At 46.6% G+C, this 24479-nt stretch overlaps 2 protein-coding genes across 3 annotated transcripts; both read right to left on the bottom strand.

The window, feature by feature from the left end:
• Window positions 1-39: 39 nt before the first annotated feature.
• Window positions 40-3645, bottom strand: LOC137591184 (kelch-like protein 41b). The gene is made up of 6 exons (XM_068309009.1): window positions 2462-3645; window positions 1556-1713; window positions 1364-1471; window positions 705-890; window positions 467-613; window positions 40-374 (listed from the first exon to the last, which is right to left on the bottom strand). The coding sequence occupies exons 1-6, from the start codon at window positions 3557-3559 to the stop codon at window positions 263-265; spliced, it is 1809 nt and encodes a 602-aa protein (XP_068165110.1). The 5' UTR covers window positions 3560-3645; the 3' UTR covers window positions 40-262.
• A 2130-nt stretch (window positions 3646-5775) lies between these two features.
• LOC137591182 (collagen alpha-1(XXVIII) chain-like) lies at window positions 5776-24402 on the bottom strand. 2 transcript variants are annotated; one of them, XM_068309007.1, is made up of 36 exons: window positions 24131-24402; window positions 23821-23987; window positions 21837-22411; window positions 20749-20769; window positions 20601-20663; window positions 19333-19386; window positions 19217-19261; window positions 19028-19054; window positions 18705-18749; window positions 18570-18614; window positions 18269-18322; window positions 17393-17461; window positions 17241-17309; window positions 17101-17169; window positions 14648-14716; window positions 13792-13860; window positions 12538-12606; window positions 12373-12441; window positions 12228-12299; window positions 12085-12153; window positions 11892-11963; window positions 11695-11763; window positions 11532-11600; window positions 11375-11443; window positions 11194-11262; window positions 10924-10992; window positions 9839-9907; window positions 9694-9762; window positions 9531-9611; window positions 9429-9464; window positions 9303-9339; window positions 8551-9108; window positions 8266-8468; window positions 7905-8184; window positions 6363-6557; window positions 5776-6292 (listed from the first exon to the last, which is right to left on the bottom strand). In XM_068309007.1, the coding sequence occupies exons 2-36, from the start codon at window positions 23978-23980 to the stop codon at window positions 6285-6287; spliced, it is 3666 nt and encodes a 1221-aa protein (XP_068165108.1). In that variant the 5' UTR covers window positions 23981-23987; window positions 24131-24402; the 3' UTR covers window positions 5776-6284. The 2 variants fall into 2 exon arrangements, with proteins under 2 accessions (XP_068165108.1, XP_068165109.1); XM_068309008.1 differs by having other exon boundaries at window positions 7905-8166.
• Between the last annotated feature and the right edge of the window lie 77 nt (window positions 24403-24479).

Genomic DNA, 24479 nt, shown 5'->3' with positions numbered 1-24479 from the left:
GTTTGAACATCACAGGAAATCAAACGTGGTAAAAAAAGGAGCAGTTTACAAATGTTTATTTTACAAAAGAGTCGCTATAAATGATGGAAACAGAGCTTTAAAGATCTTCCTAAATGTGGCGCTTGTTTTCGGAGTCTTTGAAGAGGCGGTGGATGGAGAACAGACTGTAAATTAATGTCAAAGGTCAACCTGACGCGCAGAAATAGGAGTGTGGCCTTTGGTGTTGTTTTTTTATGTGGTAAAGAAAGAACGATGGTTCTGTCTAGAGTTTGGGCATCCTGGCGGCGTTGAGGCGCATGGAGACGCAGGAGGAGCCGGCGGCGTAGCGCATCTCCCTCAGCATCCCGCCCCACTGCTTCTTATCGTCCTCGTACCTGAGGAGACAGGAGGAGCCGACGAGGAGGAGGAGGAGGTCAGAGCGAACACAACAGGACTAACGAAGATGCAAATGATGATGAGGACTCACTGCCAGACGTCGGTGACCTCTGTAGGAGACACCTCCTTGTTCTCCATCTGCACCATGGCGAAGCCGCCCACGGCGTAGAGCGAGCCGCCGCTGTTCAACAGGTTGACGGAGCTCCTCTCCTGGGGGAACTCCGTGAAGGGCTCCCACCTGAGGAGGAGCAACCAGGACCCGGGTCAAAGGGGAGGAAGAAAATTCTCACGTATTTCATCAAGTCGAAGCAACAAAAACAACATCTTACTTGTTCGTTGTGAAGTCGTACGCTTCACACGTGGCGGTGAGGCCTTCCTCATTGACGCCGCCGGCCACCACGATCCTCCCGCTGTGGACGACGGCGCCGAACATGGAGCGGGGCGTCTTCATGGCCGCCAGCTCCCTCCACTCCGACTGCTTGTGGTTGTAGGAAAACATCTTGTTGAGGGCTTTGCTTTAAAGATGAAAAGAGGAGCAGCGGCGGGATAGTTAGCGATTATTTTTAGACCGATGAAGACGAGCTGAACAACCTTGATATGATTGTTTCCCTTCCTTATATGTTTGCTTCCCTTTATTTTATGTTTTTAGGGCTTAATTTTCAGTTGTTCGGCCTTGTGCTTCTTCGTCTCGATTATTAATTGCATGCTTTAGAACCGCGGTCGAGGCTTTCACACCTTCACACCGAACGCGACACAAGCATCCGATTGTTTAGCATCCTATGAGACAACGCTCTCTTGTCCTTGTAAACACAGAGAGAGAAAATAAAAAGAAAGGTTTTACTATGACTACATCATTCAAGGTGGGACGTGGAGTCCATTACTGTCAGATCAGACGGCGCAGGGTGTAATCGCTGTGTGTGTGTCTGGCAGGATGATGGACGGATCACGCTGTGAGGTCACACACACACACACACACTCCTTTACTCACTTGTCATCTGTTTTTCCTCCGATGCAGTAGACCAGACCTTTGTGGGAGACGACAGAGTGTCCGTGGATCTTCAGGGGAAGCTTTTTGGTCTCGCTCCACTTCATCTTCCTGTGGATTCAGGAAGCAGTTTGTTAAATTTCCTGAGTATTCTGTTAGAATCATGACAAAGAGAAGCGTAAAGACATCACTCACTCGACATCGTAGCACATCACAGTGTCCAGCGACTCGTTGGTCTGGAGGTCTTTACCAGCCACGGCGAACAGCAGGCCGTCGCTCTCCCCAATGTTGAAGAGGCATCTTGGAGAGGGCATGGGCGGCAGGGCGACCCAGCTGGATGTAAGAGGATCCAACTGCGAGGAGCATTAAAACACAGAAGAGGAGAAATCACCCTCGAAGCACCCATTAGCCCAGCATTTTTATCTCCTCGTAAAAACGGGAGTGAATCATCACGCTGTTTGGCATCCAAATATTGATTATGATGTAAAACGTCCTTCAGTGTTTGTGTCACTCAGACCTAATGGGCAACGGAGAAAACATAATCCATCAGCTGGTCATGGAAAAACTGTCTTCCTGTTGTTGTGGATTAAAAAGCTAATGCTAAGGGCTACTTCTCTGATTTGGCATGAAAATGAAGCACAAGAATAGATAGAAATCATTTAAAACTTTAAATATTAATTATTATAATATCTTAATTTATTCTCCCACCAAAACTTAGACAACATATCTGTGAACTTGTGGATTTTAGGCTAATTAGCATGAAAACTGGGAAAAATACATCAAGATTTAAACAAAAATTCATCAACCAGCTGCAACATAAACTTGCTAATGTGTTAAAGTTGTTTAATCTTGTTTATATTTGTTTTTCCTGGAAGAATAAGCACAAACGACACACCTGAGCTAGGTAATGAAGCACTAAAAGTGTAAATTGGGGTGTGAAAACTCAGGAGGAAGCCTCAAGTTCCAGGCTTTCAGCTTCTCATCGAAGCTGGTGAACTTAAGACGTGATAGAGGTGTATTTTCTCACATACTTTGCAAAAAGTCGTGAAATAATTTTGTTTCTTTAAGGCAATAAATAAAGTCAGGTGAAAGAAAATGTACCAGGTAGACGTAGCACTGCAGAGGGACGTCTTTGTTGTCCTCGTCCACAAACAGGCCTCCGATGACGTACAGCTGGTTCCTCTGCGACGCCAGGCTAACGTGATTTCGCGGCACTTGCTCCGACATGGCCGCTAGGAAGCACTCGTTCTCGACCACGTCATAGGCCACCGCCGCCGTGTCGTTGATCATCAGGATGAACTCGCGCGTGTACATGCCGACCCTGCGGTTGTCGTTCAGGAAGCCGGGGAATGGGCTGTCCTCCTCCTCACCTTCCCCCTCCTGCCCTTCTTTCTTCTTGGGTTTATCTGGAAGCTTCCCTTTGAAGGCGTCCCTGATGACCTGGATCGTCTTCTGGAGCTCCGGGTCGGCCTTGATCATCTCATTGGTCTCCACTTTATCTTTGAAGTACTTCTCGGGGAGCAGGCGGAAGCGAATGCAGTGGAAGGCGTCCTTCAGGACCTTCACGCGCTCCTTGTCGTGACGGGCCCAGGCCATGACCGCCTCGAACACCAGCTCCTCTTTCTCCACGTTCAGCGAGTCTCCGCCGATGATGGCGAACAACTCGTGGGCGGCGAGCTTCTGGAACTCCTCGTCTTTGTAGAGGAGCTCAAAGCGGTCGGCGATGTAGTTGCGTGCAGCCACGGCCAGCCTAGGGCAGTTGAGCACCAGCCCCATCCTGAAGATGGCCATGCAGTTGCTCAGGGACAACTTCTTCTGAAGGTAGTTGACACAGACGGTGAAGACAGACGGGATCTGGAATCTGTTGGCTATGGCGATAATATCCTGAACATTGTCATCGGTGAGGTCAATGTCGGCGGAATAGAGATACTGGATGATCATCCCCAAGATGGAGGGGTTGACATCCTCCAGGACCACCTCCTTTGTGTTCTCCACTTCCTTCCCGTCCTCAGTGAAGAAGATCTCCCTGAAGTAGGGGCTGCAGGCGGCCATGATGAGGCGATGGCAGGGGAAGCTGCGGTCGCCTACCTTCAGGTTGCAGTCCACAAACTTGTTCTCGTTCAGCAGCTCCTTCAGCCCGTCCTGGAGGAGGGTGCTCTGGAAAAGACGCAGTTCCTCCTTGATGGCGTTGGGATCCATGGTGAGTCCAAAAAGGGGGGGAAAGACAAGACGGTGGCCACAGGTCCTTTGTGCTGTAGCTCCTGGGTGGAAAAGGCAGGGCGGTGAAGGGTTCCCAGGGTGAAGACCCTGCAATTCAATCCCACCAGAGTCTAAATATAGACCCTGAGCTCCGGTGGAGTCACGGCGCAGGCCCGGGCCGGAGCAGCTGCTGCCGCAGACTGAAGGAAGCAACTGGCTGCTCGGGCTTGGGGGGTACGCCACCATGATTCAGCTCCCGGGGTAGCATGTGGTCGACTTGCAGCACAGACCATGCTGTCAAAGCCCCCTGAATACCTCACATCAACCTGAATGCATCACTAAGACCAGACTCAGGGGGAGTCACGGTCAAAAAATACATCATCTAGGCTTTTATCTGTCTTCTATTCTTTTTTTTTTAATTAGCATCACTGTTACCATAGATACAAAGTATGGAACAAGCTATTTTTATGATTTGAACCGGAAAATTGAAAAAACAGATTTCTTTGAACTCAAAGTCCACACTTGGACAAAAATGTCGCTGGAATCTAAAATATCCTTTCACATATTACATGTTCTTTCTCTTGTGCTTGAAAAATCTTAGCGCTTCATGTCATTATTTAACCGAGGTTTGAAGGACACAAAATCATTGTGCTATATTTGGAGCCGACGGCTTCGGCTGCAGCAGCTGTGTGCAGAAACAGGTGACAAAGACACACACAATCTACTCCGGTTTGTTCCCAGTAGGGTGCATGACCAGACACACACTGAGTGTGTGTGTGTGTGTGTGTGTGTGTGTGTGTGTGTGTATCAGTTAGTTAATTACTGGGAAATTGCCAGTCACTTTGTTTCCTCTCGGATAAACGTTGTCGATTTGCTCGCAGTCACATTTTAGCGCAGCCCGGGCCTCGTTTCTGATGTGTCTGGAGCAATTCGATCTTACATTGTTCAGTCGTATTCCTGTAGCCTGATAACGAGTGAGGAGCGCATCGAGTTGGGTAACACGTCTCCCGTGGGCAGCACTAAAGATAGATCAGACTATGCCACTTGTCAAGGAGTGTCTAACATGTAATTTAAGCAGAAGGCTGGAGCAGATTCTGTGCTAGAAAGCGCTGCCACTTAACTAAAAAACCACAGCAGATAATGAAGTTATAAAACGTGATTTGCAAGTATGGGTTGATTTTAGGGCTATTTAGGGACTGTGTGATGATCACCAGGGCGGGGAGAAGGGTTCAACCGCAGGATTATACCTCTTTTAAAAAGCAAGGATGTCCTCATTGACCCGGTTACGTCTTGAAATATTCACTTTAAATCAATCTTTAATAAACCAGACGTAACAAGAACAATTAAATATTATTTTTTCTTCCATTTAATGAAATATTTTAGCCATTTTCTCTTTGAATGAAGCGTTAGATGCTACGCTCATGCTAGCATGGTTTGGCTCACTCAAAACACATGGAAATCCATGTTTATTCTTGTGGTTTTACTGGGCTGAAGCCCCTCCCCCATGGATGTAAGACCTTCGCCCATTGGCTGGCTGACATTGTTGTATAAATAGGATTATTGTGAAGCTACTGGACATGGTAGAGGTTTGGAACACGGGCCAGAAAAGAACACTTACACTCTGGATTATTCACAATGAAGCCTGATGCACGAGTGTGCCCCCTACTGGCAGGAAAAGCATTTTTCTGACAAAAAAATGGTGAATAAAAACCGAAGACGATTTGGTGACGCGGTGTGTTTAGGTCCGTCGCCTAAGCCCAATAACTTTCATACACACCCTAACCATGAATATGATGCCTTTGCAGATTCTGTAGTTTAGATGAACTTTATTACAAATCTTGGATATCACAGTGTGGATCGAGGCAGCGCAGCCGGGGCAGCTGGGTAAGACTGGTGACACACCAGTTGCTCAAAGGAAGTTGAACTCTGCTCACACTGCTTCCTGCTGTGTTTGCCCACCTCATGAAATCAGCTTGTGTTACCCAGTAGAGGGCAGTGTGTGTTTATGTGTGTGTGTGTGTGTGTGTGTGTGTGTGTGTGTGTGTGTGTGTGTGTGTGTATGTGTGTGTGTGTGTGTATGTGAGTCCATCACTGCTATGTTGTGTTGAGGAGGAAACTTTGTAAACACAAAAACATCACATTTTCATCTGGAAAAATCTAAAAACAACAACAAATGAACAAAAATATTCAATGAAGTTAGTCAGAACGTCGTCATGTGAATTAAAAAACAAACTATTCAAATATCATTTATTGAAGGAAGAGAGTGCGGTGTGTTATCGGCTCCAATACTCCCCGTAGTGGTTGAGTAGAAGAATGAATTGCCTCACTTATTGATCGATCAATGTGCTTTCTACAATCCCCACCCTCAAGAAAGGTGGTGGATTTATTGCCGGTCATGTTGAGCATCCTCTTTTTTTCTACTCGGACAAACGATCGCATCCCGCAGCCGTGGGAATCATCAGAGAAGTGGACACACACACCAAGAGTGATCACCTCCATCCCTGAGTACGAGTATCTACGTTTAGATGCTGAAATGTGAGTTAAAAAATGGAGGTGTCTATGAAAAGGTGGCAGTGCTAGTAAAGGAGGATGATTGTACAGGAAGAGAGGAAGTGAAGTGTGTATATGTATACGTGGTGCACCTATATATCTTACATAACCCTGTGAAAAACGGCTGGTATTAGCTGCCCCTCCTTTAAGTATCTACAGCAGATGGTTGTTCCTCTCAGCCCCCTGGAAAAGAAAGAGGAAGTCATCACAATGTCCCAGAATGCAGCTGTGAGCGAACGAACGGCAACATTACCTGTTGATCTCCTCTTCACGCACGTCCTCTTGCACTCCTCCTCCGTGTCAAAGCGGTTCCCGTTGCCGCCGCAGCCTCCGTACCAGAACTGGGCGCAGGCGTTGGCCTTCTTGTCGTAGTACCAGAGGATGCTGTAGTCCCGGCACGTCCCCTGATCCAAGTCCAGGTTGCAGCGGGGGTCTGCCGGCGCGGACTCTGCAGGAAAGAAACCACAGCAAAGAGACGATACCGGGAAAGGCGTCGCCGTTTTTTTGTGTCCTTCAAACCTACTTGCTGTCTTCAGACACAACATCTGTTTCTTCATATAAAGAAAGGTGCGAGCAAAAACACCCACAATGCATCAAAAATAATTGGCCTCCCTGCCCCTCACCCATAACACCTTGTTAGCAAGACTGTCAATCACAAAACACTTATTTTGGAGCCAGCTGCCAGTATTTCATACTCCTCCACTGTGGTGACCGCAGATAGCGCTCATACATCATTGATACGCCGCATTAGAATCGGCTCATGCATTTTGCATCACGCTAACTTAGCTACATGCTAACTGTTTTGTTTTAGCCCAGTCTGTATAGTTATTTCAGATTGAATTTGTTTGTTACATTTGTTTAACCCACATTTCATAAAGTGACGGTTTTACGTCAAACCTGGGAGAGATTCAGTTCAACGGCTGCTAAAGTTCTGAATCATCTCACATGTTCCACCTCAGAGCACTTGTAAAATGTGAAAATGATAATTAAGAAAAGTGGTTTCAGATTTTCCAGCTGGGTGATCTCATCAGGAACTGACAAGGAAAAAAAATTCACTGATGCTCTGGAAGCTATTTCTAACGTTTACTTTATTAATTCTAATCGAGCCGCACGGAAATCAAACTTTCAGATCAAACAAGATTTTATGTGTCAATTATAGGAGCTGATAGTAATAAATTAACCTGAGCAGAATAAATATCTGCAGTCAAACATGACTTTTTAATTAAACAGAATCCATAAGGAAGATGTAGGTTCAATCCTTACCTCTGATTGGCTGGTTCTCGTCAATGCACAGCTGCTCTTAAACACATTTATGTCATTAAACCTTAATGTGGATTAAAATCAATTTGTTTGTGATTTTGGACTTCTTAGAAAAACAGAAAGTGTTTTTGGAACCCCAGTTAAGCCCCTGATATGTGGCGTTAAAACTTCATTAGTAGATTAGAGACTAGAAAGAGTTTGATTTTAATCCTAAAACCCATGCCAGGCTAATGGAAGACTTAATTGTGCATAAATAAAATTAATGATACCACTGATGATGGTTTAAATCCACAAATCTATTCTTAGAAATCACAGCTGTTTGAGTCTGGTAGAGGGACGTCTGAACACCTCATGGACGCTGAAGTAAGGCTGGTGGCATGTTGAGTGAGGAAGACCATCAAACATCTTCGTTGCTTCATTTACTTTTTGATTGTGTGTCTAGATAATTATGATCACGCCGTTTGTTTCCGATCGAGAATATAAGAAATATGAAAGCAGATGAAGATGAGGAGGAGGAGGATGCACGGAGGAGTACCTTTGGGAAGCGACGGCCTCGCTGCAGGCACATGCTGCACCGTTACACCTGACGATGTTCCCGTCGTGTTTGCAGACGAGGATGAAGATGAAGATGAAGATGAGGAGGAGCCTTGGGTGCTGGAGGAGTCCTTCCTGGGAGGGGGGACGGGTCTAATGTCGATGTGGCGGTTAAACGTGTCCCCGCGTTCCGTCCCCCAGTGTGTTGTCTCAGTGAAGACACGTCCTCCTCCTCCTCCTCCTCCTCCTCCTCCTCCTCCTCCTCCTCCTCCTCCTCCTCCCTGATGGGGATAAAACCCACACACAGCCTTTAACCCTTTATCTCCTCATCACACGTGAAGTCACAGTCATGTGATCCCTACGTGTGCAGAGCTGGACCCTTTTGAGGTCTCCACCCGGACTCTTCCGCCATGAGTGCTGGTGCCGCTTTGGCCCCCCTCTGGAAAAGTCTGGTACCCATAACCACCAATGGCAAAGTTCCCGTTGTTGCCGTTGGTTACTCGGTTGTAAACCAGGGGGCCGTTCTCGTCCTCACAGAACTGGCTGACCAGCTTGGATTCCAGAGCTGAGACGGAGAGAGAGAGGAAGGAACTGGGTTAGCTTAGCTTACGGTTAAATTCTGACACATGTGCAGGTCGACCTCTGACCTGGCAGCGTGTTGAAGTCATCAATGAGGAACATGTGCTCCTCGTCCGGGTCTGAGGCGATCAGGTTCAGCTCCCTCATGAAGTCGGCTCGCGTCGGGTCGGAGATGTTGACGATCCCCAGGGCGAACATCTCGATGTTGGCGGCGTGCGCCTCTCGCACCGCGAGGTCCAGCTTCACCGGCTCCCTCTTGTCCGTCTGGCCGTCGGTGATCACCACCGCCACCTTTCCCACCCCGAGGCGGGAGCTGTAGAAGGCCTCCTGGGTGGCCTTACGGATGGCGGTTCCCGTGTAGGTGCCCTCCCCCATGTAGGGCATGTTCCTGATGGCCCGCTTGATGTCCTGCTTGTTGCTGTAGCGCGCCAGGTTGAACACGAGCTTCACCTCCAGGCTGTAGAGCACCAGGCCGATCCTGGTGGCGTTCCGGCCCACCGTCACCCGGTCCACCAGGGCGTTCACAAAGTCCTTGATGATCTCGTAGTTCTCGGGGCCCACGCTCTCAGAGCTGTCGATCACGAACACCAGCTCCATGGGTCTCTCCTTACACTTGATGCCGCATCCTGGAATGGAATCGCATCGACAAAATGAGATCACGGCTGAAAATGTCATTTTAGCTCCGTGGAATCTGATCTACTGATTTACAGATAAGGCGAGACAGTGGCTCTGATTCAGGAACCAAAGTCTCTCTGGTAACATCCATGCAGCCCAGTCAATACTGAGAGATGAATACTGAGAAGATCAGAAGACACTTTACCACAGATCTCTTTGATCATTCGGATGATGTCCTCCCTCTGAAATTAACACACACAGACGGCGTGAGAGACAGAGTAATCTGTGGAGTAACTGTAACGGAAGATTAAGATGAAAAATAGATGCTCACAGTTATGCCTGCTTCACCTTTGAACCCAGGTCGACCCTAAAATAAGAGCACTGTCAGAAACAAATACACCTTCACAATAAAAGTCTTTCTAGCTTCGCTCACGGTTTGTCCAGGGGGTCCAGAGTCCCCCATGTCTCCCTTGATTCCCTTCATCCCTCTGTCCCCTGACGAGCCGCGGTCACCCTGTCACACATCGGACGGCGATGTTAATGATTACAAGTAAATATGTGCTCACTCAGCATTCTGAGTCAGCAGAAAGACTCACTTTGGATCCCGGGAAGCCTTCTCCAGGGACCCCCCTTGGCCCCGTCACGCCCTGGGCCCCTTGTTCGCCCTGAATCATACACATTCATCGGATGATTTGCATGTTCAGGACGGTTAAAGGTCTCCCATCATGAATCATTCCCTACCTTCGGTCCCTGGACTCCTCGTCCCTGGGGGCCGGTCGGCCCCGGAGGTCCGGGCCGCCCGGTGTTACCCTGCATCAGGACAGAGAGAGAACCCAATCGGGATGGACTTCATTCCATTTTTTAACTTCATAATAGCAACAACCATCTGTCATACACATCCTGCTGCCACTTCCTGTCCTGTGGGTGAGTTCACAACGCGCCCCAAGGTCTGAAAGTGTGAGAAACCGAACCCCCCGAACCCAAAACTCATTCCAAAGTTTCCTTTCAATTACAGAAATCTTACATTTTGGTAGAGGAACACTATGTATTTGATAAATCACAGGCTGGTGTCAGAAGCCCCTTCTCTGAGAGTTAAAGGATCACGTTTGGCTGGTTTTTAGTCTGGATGTGATGGCTGTATCCACGGCAACAGCAGCAACCGCTAAAAAACACTCACGACCTCCATTTAGTTTGTCTTTTCATCAAAGTTTTTGCTTATTTCAGGAACAAGAAACTCACAGTTTTATTACAGAAGACTTAAAAGTATAACTAAGACTATATAGAAAAGAGCTTTTAGAGAGTGTCACTCACTTCAGACAACCTCTCAGTCCTGAAATCACCTTAAAGACCCAACTTTGTCCTCCTCAAACGTCATCACAACCTGACCTCACCTGCTTTCTAATTCTTCTTTGGGTTCCTTCTTGTTTAAATGTTGCCTCCTACTGCCAGGTTTGGACTTGGGGATTCTGGATGCAATATCTGGATGCTAATTGCAGCTCCAGCTAAGCCCATTTGGCCGAGCGCTTCTCAGCTGTGGAGATTCCCACTCGGTACCGACCCAGAACAAATTAACTGGTCGTCTCTGAGTGTGTGGCGTCTGTGATGGGCATGTTGACACGTAATCTGGAACTGTGTGACAATCTCCAGAGAATCCGACTAAATCGCTGCCATCTGGTCGCATGTCAGCTAAAATTACAAAGGCTTTCCTGCATGAGTAAACGCATTCCGTTTGTCCTTGATGTGTGTTTCTGCCAACACCAGATTAAATCTGCTCTCCATGAGGCGAGGCAGTGAAATCTGAAAGAGGTGATGGAGTTATGACATACCGGGGGTCCTTGGAGGCCTTCGCCAGGAGGTCCCGGTAAACCAGGTAACCCTCGGAAACCAACGTCGCCCTGCAAGGAGCGAAACACCAGCGAAGATTTATGAACGATTCCAGCGCGGCAATTTACAATACAACAAATAAATGAAAGTCTGCGCCGAGGAAAAAGCTGCGTTCCTGTAATTGGTTTCCTCAAACAAATGTTCAGACATTTCAGATGAGATGAGGACACATCTTCAAACACAGCTTTGGGATTGATCTCCACTCATCTCACCTTTGGTCCAGGGATCCCCTGCCCCTCCAGGCCGGGTTCTCCTGGGAGTCCAGGCAGACCAGGAGGGCCCTAAACAACACGGACGAGAGTTACACTCTTCATGATGGTGACGTTTACATGAATTATATCGTTTTTATTCAGGAAACTCTGGAGATATGAGAGCTGCTGGTCGACTCCTCACCACAGGGCCCGGATAGCCGTCCCCTTTTGGACCAAATGGACCCAGAGGTCCTGGTTCCCCCCGGTCTCCCTGCAGCCAACAAACAAGAAAGACTCAATAATTAAAAGGTAAAAACCATACTTTTCTTTTCAGAATAGAGGTATACGTTTATCGTTACCTTCGGACCAGGAAGTCCGTAGCCTGTCTCACCGATCGGACCAGGAGGACCGCTGGGGCCGACGTCACCCTCGAATATAATTGTTAGCGCTCATTAGCTTCTGCTATACATTGTGCTAACAGTTATTTTGATGTTGCCGTAGCGACAGTGATGATGCATTTACCTTTGGTCCTGAGACGAAGCGACCCGGTGGACCAGGAGAACCCTGCCGCCCCGGCGCCCCCGGCTGACCCTGATGACGATGAAAGAACGATTATAATTATTTAATAGATCATTTCTGATCGTTCTTCGTCGTTCAGTCACCTCCAACAAGGAAAGGAAAGTAAATCTGATTTTACATAGCAACCAATCAGCTCTAACCTTCGGTCCGGAGGGTCCGGAGATGCCAGGCGGGCCGCTCAGGCCCCTCCCCCCTCTCTGGCCCTGGTCGCCCTTTAGGATCACATTGTAAAGCAGTCACTAATGGGACGGCTGTGACTTTACTCAAACGCGTGTCAGCACTTGCTGAATTTTTAGCAAGGCAGGCTAAAAAGTGAGCCGGAGCAGTCTCTACCTTTTCACCCTGGGTGCCGACTCCAGGCGCCCCCTCCAACCCCCTGAGCCCCGACGCTCCGGGCTCCCCCTGGAGGCACAGAAATGTTTTATTACTCATTAACAGGCGTGTGTGTGGACGTAGGAGGCGGTCAGGTGAACTACCTTCTGTCCGGGGGCGCCGTCCTCCCCCGGCAGGCCCGGGACACCCGCTAACCCAGTTGATCCGGGTTCACCCTGGGGAGGCATTCATTGATCTGTGAGCGTCATCGACATAAAAAGGTTTGCTGCTGATTAGCGTTTAGCTCACCTTAGCTCCGGGGTCTCCGGCCCCCCTATCTCCTGGGGAGCCGACTTCACCCGGCAGACCCTGATCCCCCTGTGAGGCCAGACCACGTTTAATTTTATCCATTTAATCACACTGGGAAATCTATGAAAACTCAAATTGTGTGATAATCAAAGCGTGCGTGGAGACCTTGGGTCCAGGCATGCCCTCTCCTGGTGGGCCCCTGCTCCCTGGTGGCCCCCGCGGCCCCTCTGTTCCCTGCAAAGACAAATTCACACCAATTAGAAGGCGTACTGGGTTTATAAATTGTTATTAATCCTTAAATTCATGATGCACAGAGCTCATTCTCCTTCTCTCACCTACATTACCCATAATGCAACTCAACCACTAACGTTTTAGCGCTGCGTGATGTTGTTTAGTGTCGTACGCTTCTTTGTCTGCCAAATTTCTCAAAAAGAATTCAACGGATTTTCATGAAATTAGATGTCCTGCTGGATTTTACCTCAACAGAGTCTGGATTTAAGTTTGAACTGGATCCGGACACGTGTGCCGATTCTGGATGGGGATTTTCCTGCACTTTTCAACATTTTGCCAAAAACAACAAATGGATAATAAAAATACCCAGACGTGGACGACTCATGACTCTTCCTGTGCAAGATCTGGATCCAATGTGTCGATGAGATAATGCAGATTCAGAGTCATTAAATGGATTTCATGCATCTGTCAAATGTAGAAGGGTTATCTGGATACACCATTATTGAAAATCATTTTTGTTGATCGCTCATAAACTACTGATGGTTACCACATGACTCTCTGAAGTACGTGGATGTAGAGCTTTCTAGTTTGGAATTAATGAATACTTTTTATTCCGTATTGTTTTCCACGGTTTACTGAACTGTGACCAGTGGTTATAATTCTTCATATACAAGCCATCCAAATCATCTGTGCATAAACAGAGCTTTCAGTTGATGCGATGTGAGAGGGCAGCCCTGCACACGTCGGCGAGCGATGGGAAAATAGTGATATTCTGTCAGTAATGAATTTGTGTTTTCAGATCAGGGAAGTGATCTTTGACTCAGACGAGCTGCGAGTCCTGTTGCTGCAAAAACAGAAGCAGAAACTGATTTATCAGGCTGTTCCAACATAGCCTGCTAACATGCTAAGCAAAAATGCTAACCATCTCACTTTAGCATGCTATTATTAGCTTCAGAAGCGGATTGGAGTCCCATTTTTGCTCCTGGAGATGTTAACCTAAGAACACCTTTTCAAATCCAGAGTCAGAAGAGTCAGAACCGTTGAGGGGGACCTTTCTTTTTCCAAGCCAACAAAAAAAGTTCCAGCATCCCGAGGCTAATATGGAATTTATATCAAGGCCCGACGTGCCAAACTGTAATTTAACAGCAGTTTAATTCACAGTAAGAGTCATTCAATCAAAGTACTCGCCTTCTCGCCCTGGATGCCGGCTCCTGTGAGGCCTGTGGGCCCTGGAAAACCTGGAGGGCCAAAATCTCCCTACAAGCACAGATTAGAATGAAGGTTAATGATGATAACAGCGTATAAATGCTTCAGTATTCAGTACATCGTGATTTACTGTACGTGGAAAACACCCAACTGTAAATAATCTCCGCCAAGATCCTGTGCATTTCCTTCCAGTGTGGTGATAGTTGTAATTATTTGCGTAAGCACATTGTAGAAAATCCTTTTGTAGGTATAACTTTGATTTAGTGTATCTGTCAAATACATCATTAGCGTCATAAATGCACAATGCTAACGCAGAGGAAACACTGCCGGCGCCTGTTTGTCATTATCACAAATAAGCATCATCTGATGAGCTTCGCCACAGGGCTACAGTAAAACTGTCTGCACGATCCGAATGGGGGGGTCATTCATTCCAAAATGTTCACATCATATTCCACTGATCTAAGATGTATTATTTAAGTCAAAACACATTTCATCCACTCAGAGTGTGGTCGTCATATCGACGCACGTCTGCGAGCTAAAGGATCGCCAGATGGCTGAAAAAGAAGAAGAAAAACACATCCTGAAAGGTACGGAGAAGAAGTTGGTGTAATTTTCTGACTGTGCCAGTGCAGAGCTAGCTTTTCGCTAATCTGTGAAGCTGCACTCCTACACGATCCAAGCTTTAACCCAGATTCATCCCTGTAGACCGTGACCTCCTGTATAACACCATGATGAATACATTCTGCCAGCTCGACGACGCCGAGGTTTTATCCTCGCGCCCGTGCGAAGCGTTGCAGTCAGGCGGTTTATTCACCATGTCTCTGCACCTCTGCCCTACCTTGTCTCCTTTTATTCCAGCGCCCAGCTGTCCTCTGGGCCCCCTTGGCCCATCCAGACCACGCTCCCCCTGTAAAGGCAGACACCGGGTTTTAATATAAGAAACTAGGAAGGCAAAGAAAAGAAAAATCCTGCCGTGTTTGAACAGCTCATTTAATCTGAGGTACTAATTACTGGATACTAAAACATTCCTGTTTAATACCTGTTTATGTCTGCATTTCAAAGAGGGCTGATGTTGGTAGACGATACTGTTCAGAGAGCTGATCCAGACAGAGGATGCTTTCAGGTCAGGAGTACATTTTTTTAGCTACCATTATTACCCCAGTGGAATTTAAGTCACTTAAACAAATGATTAAATGATTAAATGATAGATAAAAGCGGGGCAACGTTGCATGGAGCGGAACATTTGATTAGGAATCATCTGAGGTTTACGAATGTCATGGCAAGATTTAAATACAATCCAGTTTGAGGTTTTACATGTTGTGACAAGCTAAAATCAATGCCCAATGTCATGGCATGAATTCTGGTTTGAATAACTTTCTGACGTCCCTGGATCGCAGTCGGTGTCCAAAATATTTTACACATCTCACCATGTGTCTAAGGAGGATCTGTAAGCATTCGAAAGAATGACAAAGCAGGAATGGAAAAGCAGCGAGGATTAACCAGTAATCCAAGACGACAGTAAGTACAATAAAAAGAGAGGAGCACAATGTCTGACTCTTATCCTCAAGAACTTTCCAGGTTGTGCAAGGATGCCAGACTTCGTGTCACATACAGAAACACACTGATCTACATTATTAAATGGTTTTATAACATAAAGTATTATTATCAGCACTCTGTGATCTCATTTTCACACACATGCAGATGTGCTAATGATGTGGAAAAAAATGGGGGCAAAGCTGCCACTGCGAATTAGGAGCTAGTCGAGACATGTCATGTGAAGAATGCTTCTTAACAACAAGAGTGCCATCAAATCTCCTGTAGAGAGAGAAAAAAAAAGAGGACCCTGAGGCCCCGGCTGGAAGGTGGAGGAATACACTTCCTGAGTGGAAGTGGGAACTCGCTGCTACGTCTCAGAGGGGAATGAATGGGATGATGAATGGCTGCTGCGCTTTGTGATGCTAAAATGAGACGTTCCTCCTCCTGAATCCAACTTTATTTAATTGTCTTGGGTTAACATAACAACAACAACAACAACAGAAAAGGTGCTATGTCTGATCTGACACCTATAATTTGACAGGAAGTACCCACAATGCCTCGATTTGGAGATTGATGGGACGATAAATAACCTCCGGTAAATATTTCTCTTCAAAACATCAAACGGCATTAAAGGAACTCAGACGGGTGGAGGGAGTCTGGGGCAGATTTGACACACCTGGCAGGATATAAATTCTTAATGAGTGCACAGATGTTTAGCGAGGAATAAAAGCCTGTATTACATCTTCACCCCCTCCCTCAACACTTGGCAGGGGGTTCTAGGTGAGCGTTTGCTGAGGCCGTGGGTTTTATGTGTTATAACGCAGCTACATGTGGAGGATTAATGCATCTTTATGCTCAGAATCATGCAAATCATTTAAATAAAGCACCAACCAATGAAAGAAGAGTATTACATACACGGTTTTTTTTTTCTGACATGCTGTGTTTTAATTTCAAATTATTTAGATTTGATGTTAGTTTTAAGCAAAAAAAAAAAAAAAGTCCAAAGGTTGATTTAGGTCTTTTAGAAGTGAGTTAAAAATGAAATTAATCCTTATCAACCACAAGATGTTGTCTTGTAAACACAATTATAATTTCTGATAATAAAAGTGAAGTCTGGAAGGAATACGTGGGAGGCACAGGTGATGTCGTTTTCTATCCAGAAGAGAAAAGCACACCATCTGTGTGCATATTTAAGCATTAATTTGTCTAATAACCCCCAGACCTGTGAACTTTGTTCCTTCCTTATAATAAATTCTTCCTACGCCGCTGAAACCTAGAGGGACACGCTAACAGCAACTGTAACAGAGCGTCTGATTGGTCGACAGTGAAGGAGGGCGTGAATGACATCATCCCAGCCGGTGGGGTCATGTCCGGCAGATGTCACTGGTGGTTTCCACACCTCTGTCTTTGGTTTGATTTTTAAGTTCAGCCTCTATAAGTTTATTCATGTAAATAAATTCCTTCTGTTTCTTGTCGAAGGCAGCGCGCCTTGAGAAGACACAGGCGCTGGAACGGACTCACGCTTTATTCTCACTCTCGTCGCGGTCTGAGGCGTCAGGTCCTCGAGTCCTCGTGAGGTCATAGACGCGCGCTACATGGCGTCTTGTTTCCTCACGCGCTGTCAGGTTTGAGTTATTATTATTATGGAATCTGGAGCCCAGATGAGACGCCGGTCCGAATCACTTGAATACAGGGATCGCAGAAAAAAGAGGGTTTGACGGAGTGGATCCCAACAAGACTCGAAAGACAACTCACCTTTGGCCCCGGTAGACCCTCTCCCATTGGTCCCCTCTCTCCTTGGACTCCCTGTGGCCCATGAGGCCCCTGAGGGAAAGGAAAGAAAGTAAATGGTAGGATTCAGGTTGGCGCGTCTCCATCAAGAGCTGGTTTCCTACCGGTGGTCCAGGATCTCCAAACCCCTGAGCACCCGGGGGCCCCGGTTGACCCTGGATGCCAAGATCCCCCTGTGGAGAGGGAGAAAGTGAGACAATCGCTGGAACGGAAAAAATTATTACATCCTCATAAACGATAGGGAGGGAGGCTTTACCTTTGGTCCTGGAAGGCCGATCCCTGTTTCCCCTTGAATTCCAGGTGGGCCAGGAAGTCCCCTTTCTCCCTATAAAACACAGGTAGGGGAAGACGTGCAAAGACACACTGGTTGTTGGTTTGATTCCCGAGTGTGAGGCGTTGTGTGGACACGATTAATAAATGACCAAATCTAATAATTAGAAAAACCAAATCACAAACCTCTTTGAGTTTGTCCAATCTAGCTCCTCCCACTGCATTCCTTTTTACTGCCGCTAATGCTAAACCATGTATAGTGGGATCCCTCACTTTATAGGTAAAGAATGCAATTATTCCCTGAAAAGCCATAAATCACACGTACAGTGTGCAGGAGGCGGCGCTTTAACCTTCATACCAGCGCCTTCTCCTCTCTGTTCCCTGCCCTTTCAGGCAAGTTGGGACGTTGTTTAAATCCTGACATTAGCCTGCCATTCAGGTGAAATAGGATGACAGCCAGACAATCTGCATCAACATTCCTCCAAAATAATTAAGGGGGGGGATACGCCCGACGCGAAGCGTGGGCAGATATGGCACAAGCCGGGGGAGCAGACAAATAGGCTGGAGACGTTTAAACGTTCCAACGACGGATCGTAACTCAAAGTAAGTGTTCAACAGTGTGGTCAGCTGATCGGTGCCTTCAGACCGTTGGCCTGCTTGACATTTTGTGGTGTTATGTGTGTGTGTGTGTGTGTGTGTGTGTGTGTGGGATAAATGGACTTCTTGAAAACTTATGCTAAATGCCAACTTCGTGAGAGACATTTTATTTAGAGGAAAACTCGGTCCTTGTGCTTTAAATCCTCATTCCTGTCCTTAAACGTTACTGGAGGCCTTAAACTCTTTGTGACTTAAATTCGCTCACCTTTTTCCCCATTTGACCTTCAGGACCCACATCACCAAGAGGACCAGGCAGACCCTGGAAGGTGAAGAAAGGTGAGGGTTAGACTGTCAACATGATTCAGCCAAAGGAGTAAAAATAAATCAATGATCACCTGTTTCAAACGTATTAACTTTAGTTGAAATGTAATTCTCCTAATCTTCATCTTAACTGCTGTAAATGTGTTTAACGGGCCAGAATGGGTGATCTGACATTTGTAGGAGCCATAAGTGGATTTCATAAGTTGAACAAAGAACAAAATTTAACTCTAACAGAACGATTTTACCTGAAGTCCACGGTTTCCTCTCGGACCGAGCGTTCCTTCTGGACCCTGGTAGAGAAGGAGGGCATAAAAGAGCAAATTAAACCTGAAATAATACATGTTCAAACTAAGTTATTTAAACATTAAGCAGAAACTCACTCTGTCCCCCTTTATTCCAGGCGTGCCACATTCCCCCCTCTCCCCCTGTGAGAAAATACAGTTTAGTGCGAAACAAAAAGTGCAATTTTGCATATTTCCTGCCATATAATCAAATTCCTTGGTGGTTCCCATATGGGATTGGGTGATTTACATGCAACAATATGTCTTGGACTAATATGAGTTATATCATTAAATTCCCTGTGAAGGAAAGATCCACATTAAAAATCACCAAAAGGAGAACAAATGAGTTTATTGTAATTCTCCAGATTGGGATCCTGCGTTTGAAGCGACCAAAAGCCCATCATGAGACGTTCATGTGATACCTTCTCTCCTTTGTATCCAGATTTTCCCTGTGTGAACAAAACACTCCTGTTAAACTGATGGAGAGAAAGCAGCAACTGCAATATGGCAACACAGACTGCAGGATAAAATGTCTCTTTTCCTTTTAGAGCAACCATCAATTTTTAGCAATCGTGGCTCGATCTGAACTCGACTGAAGAACCTCAGCTCACCTCTGCGCCATCCTGACCTGGAAGTCCACTCAACCCACTCTCCCCCTAAGAGAAAGAGAGATTTTAGGGTTGTGTAACAGGACTGAACAGAAGCTGCGAACGTGAACGAGGTGCACCTTGGCTCCTTTGGCGCCGGGGGTTCCATCCTCTCCAAATCGTCCCTTCTTCCCCTGTAAAGGCAGTCATGGAAGCTACATTAGGAACAAACAGGATGCTGCAGGGTGCAGTTAAACTTTATGAGAACAGCTAAAGATTAACAGGCTCCACCTGATATGGGTTACATGTCGGATAGATGGATTTTATTTCTAAGAATACATCTATACAAGAAAACCAAGAACAAAATTCACACAGGAAAAAGTATAAAACATAATATATAACATAATAATTTTAACCAGATACAGTCTTCTATGTGTGAAATAGAACTTGAGTATAATAAATAGTTCTTACTGATACCTGAAACGACCTGAATCTAGCTGGTTAGATGCTAAGCTAATGCTAATTCACTCCTTCATTCATTTTCTGAGCTTTTTCTTCCACTTTCGCGCTTCACTTTCGCAGAGCCACACGAAAGACGAACGACCACTCAGTTAATGTTAATATTTAACGTTATGCTAAGCTAACCAGGAGGGATTGACCAATCAATCTGACCCAGATTGACCTTCTCTATTTCAGAAAGGCAGAACCTTCAAAAAAATTAACATCTATGTTCCATCCATCAGGAGATTGTTCCTCTAAAACCAGAGGCTCGTCTGTGTTTTATCCCCGTTGGCCCACGCAGCCTCAGCAACGCGTTTGAAGTGCATCCGGAAAAAAGGCCATTGAGTCCAGAGCAGATGAGTCAGAGGGGATTTTATCTGCGCGTTCTTTTATTTTTATTTTCAAGTAGCTCCCTGTTTTTGCCGCTTCCGTCACATGCGTTCATGATGTGAAGCGGCTTTTGTTCGGCTGCATTACGTTTTACAGCTAATTACCGTGATCTGGTCCTGCGAAAAAGCTTCAAAGACAGACCACAGAGTCCAACTGTGTTCGACCCACTGCGATAAAAGCAGCATTCACACGAGGATCATGCTCGTAACGTCTCATCCACCGGCGTGTCCTCAGACAATCCTCACAGGATTCTACCAACGGGCGATGTGAATGTCTGCTTCAGCTTGTTCTCAATTACCTGTAAGAGGTCACAGCCACTGCTTCAGGGAAGCAGAGCTCCTCCAAACCACGGGATTTAAAAGTTTAAATATCCTTCATTTGTCAGTGCAAGTTGCTGGAATGGAGTGTTTTCAAATCGTGCTTAGTCACACAACCCATCCTCCTATCTCCAGTAGCAACAGTGGGGGTGTATCTGCATGTACCTGCAGATCTTTACTGGTTTGGGTTCGCCACTTACCGGAGGCCCGATGAGTCCTCGCTCCCCTTTTTCACACGAACACTGGCTCAGGGCGGCGGGACACTTCAAACACAAGGAGACAAGAGTCAGACGATCCAAACAGGGTTGGGAATCCAGATTTATCCTGAAACACCTCACCCGGACTCACCCCTTCGTCTGCCAGCGCCATCTGAGGACAGAGCAACACAAGAATGTCAGGATGGGATCGCGTTTAGAGAAAGAGATCCTGAGCGCACATTGGAGGACAGAATAGAGCTCCTCGATCGGCCTCAGAACTCCTCCACCTGTTTCTCCACACCGACTCATATCCTCCACTTCCTCTCGGAGCGAACCTTCCAGATTTACCCCCCTAAGGGATTCATCTCTCTTCAAAGCCTGATTCTCTACACAAAACGGGGGGGGGGGGTGTTCGAGATTCCGCAGACGCTAAACACAAACCACATGAATCGATCGGGCAAACCGTGCAGGGGGGGGGGGTTGTTGTTTCCACTGTGGGGAGGGGCGGCTGAAGACAAAACAGACACTGTCTAGCAATGCGGTGGAACGCTTCATGCTTATGACATACAGATGCAGCCTCATCCGACTGTACGGGGTGGACGCATGTTCCTGCCAGCTTCCTGTTTTTTGGGCGCGCAACATTTTCCCACAAAGGGTTGTAATGCAGGACATGTGTTTGCGACCACCAGCGTCGTGTCAGCAGGATGTTCCTGTGTTGTAAACGTCGGCGGGAATTTGTTGTGGGCTCGTGAAAGTCAAGAGAGTCAAAATAAACTTTTGGAACTCGTGATAAGTTTGTTCTAAAAGGTGTCTTTCAGGTTTTTTCATTGCTAGAACGGCTTCTGTCACTTGTCGAGCGAGTTTCATTCAACAGCGACGGCGGCGGACTTGTTACTATGGCAGCAGGTGTACTTAAGGGATGCAATAAGGCGAGAAATCATAGCACGGAAAAGTATTTACTGGATGCTACGGAAGGAGTAGCAGCATGCTTTCGCCAAAGGTCTGTGTGCAAATGGGTTTGGAGACATTTCATTACTTCCTACTGGTTTTAAAACATTCATGCGATTTCAGAGTGTCACCAGTAAGGAAAAGTTGAAATGTTTGCATTTGTGATTAAAGACTGTCTGGGAAAAGAAATATCGTCAGTTGAAGAAAGAAAAAATGCAGGAAAAGCATCGACAAATGTTTCTTTAATTTCTTTTTTAATTATGAGACCAAAAAGCTGAATCTTTTACTCACAATCTCCTTGACAACTTTGTCTACGATGCCTCGATCCTGCAGGTTGTGAAGGTAGAGTGAGGCGGGGGAGCTAGCGATTAGCCGCAGCTGAGCTACATTGGCCGCCGCGTTGGCTTCAGGCGTGATGCCGATGGTGAAGAAGCGGACGCCCTGGTTCTTGGCGTCGGCCACGGCTGAAGAAATGTCCGGGTTCCTGGGGTGGGAGATGCCGTCGAAGAGCAGGCAGGCCACCTTGATGCTGCTGGGGGCCGACTCGTCCAGGTAGATCCGGGTGAGGTTGGTGATGGCGTAGGTGGTGTAGGTGCCGTGGCCGATGTAGGCGATGGGAGTGATGCGGGCCTTGAAGTCCTCGGGGCCCCTCCACTGGCTGAAGGTCTGCTCTATGATCACATGGCTGCTGTACTGAAGGAGGGCCGCCCGGGACAGGAGCCTCCGCCCCGTCTGGAGCCGCAGACCCTGCAGCCGCTCCATCACATCCGAGGCGAAGCGCTTCTCCTGGTCGTGGTTGTCCTTGGCGCTCTCCGAGCTGTCTATCAGGAAGGCCAACTCCAAGCCGCAGTCGTCGTTGTTGAGTACTGAAGGAAGGAAGATCAATTATCTCAGACATCGTAATGCGTGACTTACCCCTCAGGTTTCCACATCGGCTGCGAGTCTGAAGCAGCGGTTTAAATAAAAAATTCATCCTGAATGATTACATTTTTTGGGAGACTCCAGCAGAGGAACAGGAAATGCTAACTCTACTGGAACAGCTGTTCTCCCTACGGCTGGAATAAATCTAAATACAGGTGGTGCATACAAATGAGAAGGTAAGTTACGAGACTCCAAAAGTTGAACGCATCAGAAAAATGACTGAGAATATATCTACACGCTTTCTGCCAAAACAACCAATCTACAATGAGACCAATGACTAATCTAAGCATCGAAAAGCAATGCTAAGCTTGGTGACAGCCGCTCTATCCCATAAAATCCACCAAAAAACCACCTTTGAACCTCGATAATTCACACGTTACTTCTTGTCTGGGAACAAAAACAACAAGTCCTTGTTTTTGCAGGGAGTTATTAGTCATGAATTTTTACTTGGGCACAGCAATTTGCAAGAGTCTTGTCATCACTCAGAGGCTCTGGGATGATTATGTATTAAACATGATCAAACATGATAAGCGAGTCTCAGGGGTGCATTTAGGTGGATTTACCTTTAAACGGGGGGGTGGGGACGACCTGAATGCAGGCTTCAAGCTAATCCAAGCTAGCTGTCAAGATGTGTCGTGGGAGATAACTTGCATAAGCATTTAATTTTAATTCCCCCCAAAGTTTGGATCAACTCTTAATCCATAAGAGCAAAGAGGACCAACTTTTCCATACAGTGACAACACAATTTATTTGTGGTTGTCCATACACGGCCCAATAAAGACCCAACCGATCACGACCGACTAGAATGGATGAGTTGGGGAGGAGTGTTTATCTGTGGCGACTTCAGAGGGTGTAAAAGTTATTTATGGGCCGTTTAGGCTCCATAGGCTGAAGCCGCTTCAAGAGAACAGTGTGATAAGTTCCTGACATATCATTTTGCAGAGGAAAGAAAAGTAACTCAACCTTCACCGATGGAAGGAGGTCACGGATCTAATACAAGCTGAGGATAAATCACATTAATCTCCACGGGAACGTGTCACAAAGAGAGTGTGCCCTGGGGGAAACTGGGGTTCTGAGAGAATAAAACATTTGGGTAACCGACTGAAGCGTCGCTCATGAGACGGATGGTTCGGAGAAATCCAAGACGTCTGATCAGTCCGAGGGGGTACGCATCCTCCAGCAGTGTCCTTGTTGGGTATCTTTGTTCTATTTATTCACCTGAGTCTTTTTGTGTGTCCATGGAAAAAGTGAAATTTGTTCCACCTGAGCGAATTCCACACTGGATTTCAAAATAAGAGCATCAGTGGGAAAAAGAGCCCAAAGAAAAGGTCAAAGGAGACAACTTTAAACTTACATTTGCCATTCTGTGTGATAGAATTGGTTGAAAATTGGGTGCCCTTTCTCCTGGTGGAGGAGGTGGTCACCACCTGGTCTTTGTAGTCGTCCTCATACTGCTGCGCCCACAGAACTTGAAGTCCCCAGAGGAGCAGGAGCCACTGCAACGAGGGGGCCATGACTTTCCTACCAGATACAGACAAGACAGAGATGGATGATGCATCCTCACATTTTAATGCCCGTTAAAAAAATGTTGAAAAAAAACTTCCACGGACTCAGAACAAGCTTTGACAAGCACATATGTGAGATTTAAAGCATGCAGAACTCACAGTGTTGTTACTTAGATCTCTACTGAGACGAGGTGCTCAGATCCACAGTGAAGGAGTTAGAGCAAAAGTGCAAATAGGAGGAGAGATTCTTCATTAAATCTTTGGTTCCATGTCCTGAACACCAGAGTGAGGGTTCCCCTTTTGCCGGAGCTCCGCTGGGAGTCTGCAGGTCAAGAAGACACCTCGTAGTGACAGCAGCAGTGTGTAAGTTGAGACCATTATCTGGTTCTCATGAGACTTCAATTTGAGCCAACGTTGGCTCACCGTAAATGAAGGGAGGTCCGGCCCTTTTTAAAAAAAATTCACTCCCATTTGGAGGAGTCTGGGAGGGGTGGCTGAGGAACGAGAG

The sequence above is a fragment of the Antennarius striatus genome, chromosome 24, assembly GCF_040054535.1.
Source record: "Antennarius striatus isolate MH-2024 chromosome 24, ASM4005453v1, whole genome shotgun sequence".
Lineage (NCBI taxonomy): Eukaryota > Metazoa > Chordata > Actinopteri > Lophiiformes > Antennariidae > Antennarius > Antennarius striatus.
Note: the sequence above shows the minus strand (reverse complement) of the source record. Positions and strands in the feature narration are given on the sequence as shown.

What these genes read in the sequence shown, in the direction of transcription:
- LOC137591184 (XM_068309009.1), bottom strand. Translation starts at nt 3,559, where the DNA reads ATGGATCCCAACGCCATCAAGGAGGAACTGCGTCTTTTCCAGAGCACC. An exon ending in GTGATGTGCTACGATGTCGA is followed by an intron (nt 1,472 to 1,555) that starts GTGAGTGATGTC and finishes CTGAATCCACAG; the next exon opens with GAAGATGAAGTGGAGCGAGA. An exon ending in GGAGGAAAAACAGATGACAA is followed by an intron (nt 891 to 1,363) that starts GTGAGTAAAGGA and finishes TCATCTTTAAAG; the next exon opens with CAAAGCCCTCAACAAGATGT.
- LOC137591182 (XM_068309007.1), bottom strand. Translation starts at nt 23,980, where the DNA reads ATGGCCCCCTCGTTGCAGTGGCTCCTGCTCCTCTGGGGACTTCAAGTT. An exon ending in AGGGTCTACCGGGGCCAAAG is followed by an intron (nt 14,717 to 17,100) that starts GTGAGTTGTCTT and finishes CTGCCTTTACAG; the next exon opens with GGGGAGCGTGGTCTGGATGG. An exon ending in AGGGCATGCCTGGACCCAAG is followed by an intron (nt 12,442 to 12,537) that starts GTCTCCACGCAC and finishes CTGGCCTCACAG; the next exon opens with GGGGATCAGGGTCTGCCGGG.